The following is an 11219-nucleotide window of genomic DNA, read 5'->3' as shown; positions in this document are numbered from 1 at the left end:
TTAATTTGTCAGTTTAATTTAATTTAAAAACCACCTCGAAAAACAAGGCTGAAGGACATTTGTACCTCTTGACTAAGCACTAGCATGAGTGGATGGAAAGAAGACCATAACTGCTGTACCTTTAATAATTGTGTAGAAGAAGCTCTTTCCTCAGGTGCAGCTTTTCCTAGCCTGCTGCTCCCATTTGTTTTCAACTGTTAAAGATATAGAAACCTTGTCCTCTGTTGCATCTGTTCCCAGTATCAAGTGTCATAGTCAGGAGGGCTAGATAATATTCATCCCACACACAGCAATCAGTGTGTTATCTTGTAGGAACAAACACATTTCCCCAGGTCTAGCAAGGTTTTATGGCTGCTGTCTTGACAACTCCTTGGGCCCTTAACAGCCAAGAGTCATCAGGTGATGTTTTTGGCTGGGAGATGGCTTCCTGATAACCAAAGTTACATAGGAGTGCCTCTTCACCTTAATTCACACACAGGCTGAGATCACACATGCTAAATAATGCAGTTTCAATCCCCTTTCCGACTGGATTTTACTGTGGGCGCTTTCACACACACTAAATAATGTGCTTTCAATTCTCTTTCAAAGAACTTTGCAATTGGATTTTATTGTGTGGAATGGCAAAATCCACTTGCAAACAGTTGCTGAAGTGGATTGAAACTGCTTTATTTAGCATGTGTGAACTGAGTCTGTAAACTAGCAAAATCCAGTGTGAAAGTGGATTGAAACTGCATTATTTAGCATGTGTGGTCACAGCCACAGTGTATTCATTTGAAAACAAAAAAGCAGTACACAGGCTGCATACGTCTCTCACGGAAAAGGAAACAAAATGGGGTACAGCTGTCTCTGGAGCATCTTAAAACTCAGAAATAGGAAGCACACATCAGTATTTCCAGAGAGGTAGGCTACTGCAGCAAAATAAAACTGAAGTACAGCAGCATACGTGATGAAGCGAGCTCCAGCTCATGAAAAATTGTGCTGGAATAGATCTTGTTAGTCTTTAAGGTACTATTGGATTTCTCTTTTACTTAATAATGATATTTCATTTACACCTCATCTTTCTCCCCAGTGGGAACCTAAAGCAGTATACATTGTTCTTCACTCCTCCAGATTATCCCCCTCCCCCAAGAAACCCTATGAGATAGGTTAGATTGAGACTGTGTGACGGGCCCAAAGTCACACAGCAAGTTTCCCTGGGAAGTAGGGATTCCAACCTAGATCTCTAGGTCCTAGACCAACATTCTAACCACTTTACCACACTGACTCTCAGACTGACTCCTCAGATGCAGTTGCTTCACCCATGGGGTTATGCTTTCCCCGGCTCAAGTGATCAATCCCCCAGCAGCTGCTGTGCAGGTGCATTTTGATCATGACTCCATCTAATTTCCCTTGCAGCTTCTTGATCTCTGAAAAAAAAAAAAAAACAAGAGCAGGAAATTGCAAGGGAAGTTGGAGGGAGCCCTGGATCAAAATGCACCTGCACAGCAACGGGTGAGGAACTGATAGTTTGAGCTAGGGAAAGGAGAAGCCCAGGGGTGGAGCAACTGCCAGTGAGGAATCAGTTTCAGGATTGTGTATGTGAGAAATACAAGCTTCCTCTAATAGAAGTGCAATTTTGAGAGCAGACATATGGAATGTGAGCTACAGATAAGTAACAAAGGAAGTATTCCAACATCACAGCCATGCCTGGTTTATTCTTGGGTTTGTGTACCACCCCCTGCTCCTTCCAACCATGCACAGAACTGAGTCTCCAATCCAATTTACTGTGACATCTTAATTCAAGCTCTTCAACAAACTGGAGTTTGTTTTTTTTATCTACAAAGGATTCTAAAGGATCCAGTCTTATGGGCAGGAAACAAACTCCAGTCATTATAACAAACTGAGGTTATATGAACCAGAATATCTTTAGATCCATGAACAACTGAAACAAGGAGACAGTGGGCAATACCAAAAATATTGCCATAAACTCCAGTTTGTTTATCTGAATAAAGGAAAATGCTTATTTATTGCATGATAAATCCAGCCTTCTGAATGGTCCCTTAAAACAAGTCCTGTGTTTCTTAGGTCAGCTCAGAATGAGGGTATCAAAAGGGGGAAACTCTGGTAACCACTACCAAACAAGAGGCAAGACAGATTCATAGCGATACTAAAATCTTAAGAGAAACAGCACATTCTTTCATGCCATTTCATGCTGGATGAGAGATGAAATCTGATCACAATGAACAGTATTTACAAGCTCATAGTTTAAATTTAAAAGCACAGCAAACATTAACCATTGCCCTTGAGCTTACATTTTCTATTTGTGTGAAATGAATGAATGGACTTGACAGCTGTTTGCTTAGTTGGTTTGGGAAAGAGCAACTATTTTCCTCTCCCTGACTGTCTCCCTCTTTCTGTGCAGTTGCCTGTATTGCATCAAGACTCCAAAGAAAAATAACTCGCTGAGTAGTCTAGTTTACATGTGCTTGTCACTCAAGGAAAATGTAAACTGACCTAGATTTTTTTCTCTGACACACCCACAAGCTTGATCCTAATCATGATTATTTGGAAGTAAGATACAGTATGGGACTTACTTCAAAGTTGGATATTCTAATGCAAGAACAAAACTCACAGTCTCATAGTTACAGATGCTTCTTTCTACTCAATGCCATAAAACATATTACTGATCTTGAAGATACATTGGCTGTTATCCAGCAGCTGATACACTAACCTTCTCTCTCTGCCTTTTTTCTGGACAATTGCTGGACATTGCTGGACAATTCCAGGCTCCTATTTAACCATTCCTACCATGTAAGTCTTCCACAGTTTCTCTGTGTCAGGGGTGTGGTGGGGTAGAAGTTCTCTCCCTTTAATAGAGGCTTTATGGCAAGGGTCGGGAACCTCTGTCCCGAGGGCTGTATATGGCACTTGAGATCATTTGGTGTGGCCCTCGGGGATTGCTGGGCCAAACCAAGTCATGTGGCAGCCTTTCTGGGGCTTGACTGGCCAGCGAGGATTGTGGGGCCCAGCAGGAATCACAGGGCCCAGATGTACTGTGCAGCAGCCTCCTTGGGGTCTGGCTGGCCGCCCAGAATTGCTGCAGGGCTTGGGAAAGTTACTGTCACAGTTCACGTAAGTTCCCCCTCATGTCTTTATTTCCATTTCTTTCTTTCCCTTTATCCCGCTTTCTTACCATTCTTCCCCCTTGTTTACCTTTATTACCTTTTCTTCCCTGCATTTCATTTCCCTTTCTTCCCCCCATTTCTTTCCTTCCCTTTCTTTCTCTTTCTACCTCTTTTCTCCCTTCCTCTCTCTCTCTCTCTCTGTGGAGCCTGTGTGGTGGGCATTGTAAAGGACTGCTGCTGGGGTACGTGGGTGCATTTAAAGGTCTGCTGGGAGCAGCTGCAGTTTCTGTATGAAAGGAGGGAGGGAGAGGTGGCAGGGATGGGGGGTGGGAGTCAGCTACTAGTTCAATTTGTACTTGTTGGTGTGACCTAATATGCTAATATTAGGGGATGTGATTTAATATGCTACTGAGTTCCTGCTGGGCTTTTTCTACAAAAAAGCCCTAGACCTATGCATTTGCCTAGGCCAGCAGGCCGTGTGTGTGTGCCAGATTAGGCTCTCCCCACATGACTTCAAATAGAAAAACAATTATTTGCATTAATTTTGCTGGCCTGAATCATTCTTCCTCGGCGGAGCACTGTTTTTTAAGTTGATAATTTTGTATGGCCCGCAAATGATAAATATCTGAATGGCCCTTGGCAGAAAAAAGGTTCCCTACCCCTGCTTTATGGGCACTATGCCAAGATAAGGTTCTCCTGCCACAAAACACATTAAGCCTATTTTAAAGAGACAGGATAGTTTTCTCCAGGCCTGTGGCCAAACTACGACTGTTTTCGCACACAGCTTACCTTGCAGTCACAATCCTGTTCCCTCCGCAGCGTCTGGTTGGATTTCCTACCATCTGCGCCGAAGTTACAGGAAGTGCCGCAGCTTTTGCGTAGCAAACGTAAACCGCTAAAACCCAGTTTACGTTTGCTACGCAAAAGCCGCGGCACTTCCTGTAACTCCGGCGCAGATGGTGGGAAATCCGACAGACACTGCGGAGGGAACAGGATTGTGACTGCGAGGTAAGCTGTGTGCGAAAACGGTATACCTACCCTACGGTGGGAATCTTACCAGGTTGCTATAGCTTTAGGAGATCTGAGAACAAGAGCCCCAATCCCAACCAGTTCGGAAGTCCCATCTGTTTCCACTGAATATGCTTACAGTCCATAGAATGCAGCTTAAAACAAATACTGGCTTTTTTTCAGTGCCTATATTCATTTCCCACAAATGAGCTTAATTCTGTACATTACCTTCATACTCATCAGTGCGACCCACTTTCATGTATGCCAGTGGGCGGCTGACCTTTAAGCCAGCCTCATCACACTCACATCAGTAATGCTAAGGTAACTTGAGCACAAGTGTACCATGTTAGAAGTGAATGCGGCCTTAGGGGAATGCCACTTTTTCTTTTCTGGACAGATGGCCCATGCCTTTAACCTGGGATCATTTTGTAGAAAAAGAGGTGCTGGAGCTCATTAGCACAACTCATTTGCATATGCCAAACATCCCTGATCACCAGAAGGTGTACTAAATTATATCAGCTCAGCATCTACCTTAAAATCCTTCTTGAATTAGAATTGTCATGATAAAACCTTACTCCCATCATGCTTTTTAAATTACTTTCTCCTATGTGGCCACAGTAGCAGGATGAAGATTCCCATTTGTCTGCTTTATGTGTTTTGGTTATTTTCCCATTTTTTGTGGGGGAAAATATTAGAAAGCTTGTCAAATCTTAGAGTTCAGCAAAAATCTCACAGAGTGTTTCAACAATGGTCCAGAAGCAACTATTTGGGAGGGTTTAGAAAGAAAAAGCACAATAAAATGTAGAGGTTCCAGAGCTCTGTTCTTCTGAGCTCCTGCCCAAAATGAGGCCTGCCTTTGACAGTTGCCTGCAAGAGCCAATAAGCTTTGCCCCAATTACAGTATCTGTTCAGTGCCTGTCTTGGCCAGATGTTAAAAGGCAACTTCAGTTAAAAGCTACCTCCTGTAGCAGAGCGACAGACCCACTCACCTCTGCCTGAGATCTGGCAGAATTGTTGCCCATCAGATCGAAAAAGATTAGGTGAGTCTGGTGTATTCATAGTTTGTGAACTATCATAACTTTGTGCATGTAAAAAAAAAGCATGTGGTGGATATACGTTTGTCACCTGAACAGAATAAGGTGTTTGGCTGTTGTCCAATGCTTACTGATACTAAGGCTGCAATCCTGCATGCACTTGCTTAGGTGTAAGAAAACCCATTGAATGCAGTGCAACCCACTTCTGAATGCAACCTGCATAGGTGCCAGCAGTATGCAGTTTGAAACAATGCAGCCTAAGGCCTCCTTCCAAAAGCTGAGGTCTGCAGTCACTTCAGTAATGAGACTCCATTAGTTAAGGCTGTTAGCAAGCATCAAATACTGCAGAGTTTGCAATTTAAAAGCCTGCACAGACAAGGCCAACTAAAATAAATCTTGCATCTACAGTGACTATGTACAATCACTGTGGTTAATTTTTTATTTGCCTTCCAACAATTGCACAATACTCACAGAAGGATGCCAGCCTCCAGGTGGGACCTGGGAAATCCCCTGGAATTACAGCTTATCTGCAGACCACAGGGATCAGTTTCTCTGGAGAAAATCGATGCTTTCGAGGGTGGACTTTGTGGGATTGTACTTAATTGAGGTCTCTGTCCTTCCCAGGCCCCATCCCCAAATCTCCAGGGATTTCCCAACCTGGATCTGGCAACTCTATCCCCCTCCCCCATCCCCCGCGGGTGGACAGGAGTGACCTGGCAACCCTAGAAATAAAATAACTGCAGTGTGGGAGAACTTTACTCGTTGAACCTCTGCCTGTCTCCTAGTTGTTATATTGGCCACAGAAGAGTGAAAAGCTTAATGGCTTGACAGAATTTAAAACCTTGAGGATTAAAACATTCCATTAACAGGAACCTAAGGTGAAACATCTGGAATATTCCCTGCAGAGAGAGGAAGTGCAGGAGAAAAGCAAAAAAAAAAAAAAAAAAAGTGCATGGTCACTGCAGCCAATTTTCTTTATTTAGCTCCTGCCTGGAGCAGTGTTGCTGACTCAGTAGGACTCCTCTGGAGCAAGTTTATGCGATTAAGAACGCCAAGTTTCAAGCCAGCCCGTACCTGGACTGGAAGGCGATGGTGGTTGGGAACGCTTGGGACAGCGCTTCTTTGACTGGACCCTATTAACCCCTCGATGGGCGGCAGGGGCTGACCTTGAGCCGAGGCGGAGGCGCGGCCGCGTAGGGGGGCTGTGTCAACAGAGCACCGCGCTTGGCCCCCAGTCCCGCAAGCAGAGCAGCCCACCTCCTGCCAAGGGCGCGATCACGGCCAGGCCAGCCCGGCGCTGATTGCTTGGCAGGCGCCTCTCCTGCGAGGGGATTGGCTGCTTCCCCGCTTTCACGTGAAAAAGGCCGCTCAGCGGTTGATAAGCGGCAGCAGCCAGCTGGCGTGGTCGGGAGACTGCAAGTGAAAGGCTGCGGCGGGGAGACCGCAAGGGGGAAAGACGTCTTCCCTAGTGGTGGCCCGCGAAGTAGTCCTGACTGCTCCGTGGCTCGCCCATCTGCCCTGCTCTTCTCGGGTTTCGTTTGTTCCATGTAACAAAGGTGTACCAGGTAAGCCTCATGACTAGGGAAATTTTAAAAAGGGTTGGCGTTACAGGTAGAGAAGACGGTTTTGGGAGGCTAGGTACAGTAAAGTGGTTTCTTTGATGGATGCTGTAGAGTGCAGACCTGGACACCTGCTTTGGAGCAGATCCGAATTGGACTCAGTTGGGGCTCAGTTCTTAGTGGGATCGGCGCTCTCTTTGCATCACTGGCACTCTTTAACTTGGTATTCCGAGCTGCTGACTATTGCATGCAACACTGTGCTCTGACTAGGCACTTTTTTGGTAGGAAGCGAAGCCCTCTCTCCACTATCTGGTATGGCGATTGTTCTTATTTGGTCATGTTTACAACTTTTTGTTCCTACCAGTTTTCTAGGGTTGGGTTTAATCTGTTGGGAGTACAATGAAATATAATAACTGTAAAGTCTTAAGTGGCAAAACTTACCTTCTGCTTTGGGGATTCAAACATTCCATTAACAGGAAAGTGAATCGTTTCAGGAGTGGTAAATGTAGCTGTTAATCTTGCAGAGTTGGAGAATGATGATGGGGGGATGGGAGGGCTGTCTGCGGATTTGGCTTCTTTCTCTCCTCTTCACTTGGTGATTCCTCATAACCTTGTCAAAATTGGAGTCTCTTAAGTTCCTGTTAGTAAGTGGCAGGACAAGGTAACTAAAATATATACATAAAAATATGTATATTATCTCCCTACTCCTTTCCTGAAAAATTAAGTGGCTATAGTTGAGAGCTTTCCCCCCAAATTCAGTCTAGGGTGCTCCAAATCCACTGGGTCTGTTATAAAGTTGGCAACGCTCAGGTTCAATTTGGGTTTTGTTTCTTTGGGTGAGGGGAAACTGCAGCAATAAAAAAAGCTTCCTTCAAAACAAACCAGCCATTGTAGGATGTAAGTGGTTCCTGTCATAAACTCTGCATTATTTTAAGGACTAACCTAGGAAACCATAATTGGCAACAATGAAGGGAGCTTGGGGAATAGTTACTGCACGCCTATGTAATGAAAACAGACTTTTCCACAGAAGTTCCCTAGTGTCTCTGGAAACATCTGAAATTGTTGAGCTGCAGGGGACTTATTTAATGTCTTTTGCTTGAATTGTTCCAGACACAGGCGAACAGTATTTTAAATTATCTTGCAGGGCACTTCATAAAACATTATATGAGGGCTCATCAATGTGGCTTGTAAGAAGTACTACAAACAAGGGATATAGAGCTAACTACTTAAATGGGACTTGTGAATGCTGGTTTTTATTTTGGATGAGCATACATGAAACACCCGGGCAAGGCTTCAAAGTGTTATGAGTGCTGATTATGGCTATTGTTATTTCATATAGCATCCTTGTGTATTCTTAAGCTGTGGCTGCCTGCTAAATGTTAAAAATCTGGTATCTCTGACCCTTAACATAGAGTTTTCATAGATGAATAAGAGTGCAAAATCCAACCCTTAGCTGATTCCAAAACCAAAGTGGAATCTACGTGTGTACCCTGAATAGCATATTACTATTGCTTCAGTTCTTCTGCCTGCTGTCATCTACAGTTCTGGTTAGTCTTGCTTATGACTAAATTATTTAAAGCCCTGCAGCCATCGAATCATGAATTATGAAGAGGGTGAGGGCAGTCAGGAAGTGTTTGCAGAGCTTCTGCCCGTATGTATCTGATGCAAAAGGAAACCAAACCTGCCTGTGTTTGCATTTCAGAATGATCCAAGTTTTGGATCCAAGGCCTCTGTCCAGTTCCATCATGCCTGTAGATGTGGCCATGAGAATCTGTCTAGCTCGTTCTCCACCTGTGAAGAGCTTTCTCAATCCATTGGATGAATATCGGAGAAGAAACTTTGTGGACCGATTTAAGCCTCTTAGACCATGCCTCCATGTGAAACGTGAGACTGAGTCTCAGAGCAATGACTGGAAACGCTCTGCTGGCCGAAGCAAAAAGAGAGTGGTCTTTGCAGATTCTAAAGGTCTCTCGCTGACTGCAATCCATGTATTCTCTGAATTCCAGGAGAACCCAGCATGGGATCTTCAGTTTGATATGTTACATCTTGAAGACATAACAGCTGGCTTAAAATTGCATGAAGAAAAGAACTTGATTCTGGGTTTCACTCAGCCGTCAGCTGATTACTTAGACTTCCGGAACCGCTTGCAGAAGAATTTTGTCTGTCTAGAGAACTGCACCCTCCAAGAAAGAGCTGTGTCAGGGACTGTGAAAGTGAAAAATGTGAGTTTTGAGAAAAAGGTACAGGTCCGGATCACCTACAACTCATGGAAGACTTATTCTGACATAGATTGCGTCTACATGAACAATGTATATGGAGACTCTGACAACGATACCTTTTCTTTTGCTCTTGACTTGCCTCCAGCCGTTCCAATAGAAGAAAAGATTGAATTTTGCATCTATTACCAAAGTGGAGAGCGTGACTTCTGGGACAATAATGACGGGAAGAACTACAAGATTGTCCATGCAGAATGGAAGTCTGATGGTGTCCAAGCACCAGCGTCACCCAAGAAAGACTGTATGACACTCAAGTCCTCAAGGAAAGTGCATGAAACAGGCTGTGAACAGCTCGGCAGCCCTCGGATATCTAATGGCCTTTTCCCAGAATGGCAAAGCTGGGGGAGGATGGGAAACGCCTCTCCATATTGGTGAAGGAAATAAGCTCCAGAGTTATCTCCTGTCAGCAGTGGAACATTAACTGGTCTCCTAGAAGGATCTGCTGACCGCTTAAAAAACAAACCCAACTTGTTACAGCTTCAGAAAAATCTAACTCCATCATGGACTTGAGAGAGAGAATACAAATTCAGTGACACTGTCTCCTCATATAGGAAGAGACTGGGTTGTTCATAAATGTGACTGTCACTTGCCTGAATGAGAGAGGCTTGTTAGGAAGTAACATTATGTGTGTGGTGGCTTTTTTGTAAGGTATGATTGTTTGTAAGGGGGATGTTGAATACAGAGCCACAAAAAAAAATTGTGCCTGTTATATAAGATGTAGCGCAGACTGTGAGAGATGCTGAACTCCCAAACCTGGGTCCTAAAATCAAGGCTGGACAAATCTTGATAGTAACACCATTCATAGTTTTAGGATTTTGGGATAGGAGTATCTCTCTTTCAGTGGGACTGAAGGGGAGAGAAAGAAGGGGAAGATGTGTGATAGCACTGTATTATAGGGAACAGTAAAGCTTTTTGGTGGGGGATCTGGTGTCCCAAATCGCATGAAAAACTCTTCAAGAATCTGTAAGCAGCAAGAAAAAATGTCAAGAAAGAACATCAGCCCTTCCAATTCAAGTACTTCTCACAAAGATGTGGGAGTGAAGAAGGGTTGCTAGTCTGTAGTCAGCTGCATGACAAACAAAAATTCAATGGATGTGGCTTTCCCTCATATATGGACAGGCTGCACATGTTCTGTTTGGAGAGGGTAGAGGAAAGAAGACAGGAGGCAGCATAGGATGGGGATGGTGCTGAGGGAATAGGCCTCTCAATGGTCATGGCTGTAGAAATCCATCCTGCTAGACAATGGACTCGTTCTGCTTTCATAACGCTTGTGAAACTGCAGTTCACAGGCAGGACAGACAGGCTATGCCTTAAAGAAAATACCATAGATTACATAAAGAATTTAGTTTAACAGACAGACTGCCTCTTGTAAAATGCCTTAACCTAGATATTGTTGGCTAGTCTATTGATTTTTTGCTTTGTAAAAGTTTCTTTACCTTCCTTACCTTGCTCACTTTTGCAGAGGTTTTTAGTAATAACTTACTCTTCAATGGCTAGCCCTTCACAACTGTGAAATAAACCTAAGCAAATAAAAGTCCTTCATATTGAAGGGGTGATAATGCGGTTGTACTTTTCAAGCTAATCAGTTTAAAATGACAGTATGCACCTTGCACATAAATAGATATAGGTTTTAAAAATTCATGCTCAGACCTCATTATTTTCTCCATAGCTTTTACAGATGCAGAAAGCTTTGTGTGTGACTTCATAAAAATACTAATCTTTCCCCCAAAAGATCACATTTGTAAATAATAGCACAAAATTTTGGACACATATTGTATTGGACAAAGCAAAATGGGAGTGCACATGAATCCCTATGTTCTCTTCCTGCTTTGTAGTAGTGGTGTTTTTCTATGGAAATGTAAATCACAGTGTTTGCTATGCCAATACTGAGATGGAATTTGCATTGTAAAAAAGGGAAAAACCTCTTCCACCTGTTTTTTTTTCTACTGTATCTCACTACTGTGTGCATTCATTATTTTTAAAATAAATTGTGTTTTTGATAATTGTGGTGGCTTCAACTTGATCATCATGGTACATTTCTGACTAGGGGAAGAGAAAATGGAAAGCAAGAAGCAGGGATGGAAAGCAAGAAGCAGCAACAGGCTATATCTAATATTTTCCTCTTTCTGCTCCTTCCTGAGCAGTCATTGGCTGACATCTACCTTTTGGAAAGGACAGAATACTTAAAACCTCTTCAGCAACTCTCTGTACAGTGATCTTACACACTTGTGTTATGAT

At 43.4% G+C, this 11219-nt stretch overlaps 1 protein-coding gene across 1 annotated transcript; it reads left to right on the top strand.

Moving 5' to 3' along the window:
* The first annotated feature begins 2862 nt into the window (after positions 1–2862).
* Positions 2863–10984, top strand: PPP1R3C (protein phosphatase 1 regulatory subunit 3C). The gene is made up of 2 exons (XM_060241311.1): positions 2863–3111; positions 8408–10984. The coding sequence occupies exons 1-2, from the start codon at positions 2957–2959 to the stop codon at positions 9354–9356; spliced, it is 1104 nt and encodes a 367-aa protein (XP_060097294.1). The 5' UTR covers positions 2863–2956; the 3' UTR covers positions 9357–10984.
* The last annotated feature ends 235 nt before the right edge of the window (positions 10985–11219 follow it).

The sequence above is a fragment of the Heteronotia binoei genome, chromosome 6 (assembly GCF_032191835.1).
Source record: "Heteronotia binoei isolate CCM8104 ecotype False Entrance Well chromosome 6, APGP_CSIRO_Hbin_v1, whole genome shotgun sequence".
NCBI classification, from domain to species: domain Eukaryota; kingdom Metazoa; phylum Chordata; class Lepidosauria; order Squamata; family Gekkonidae; genus Heteronotia; species Heteronotia binoei.
This window is presented reverse-complemented; position numbering and strand designations above follow the sequence as displayed.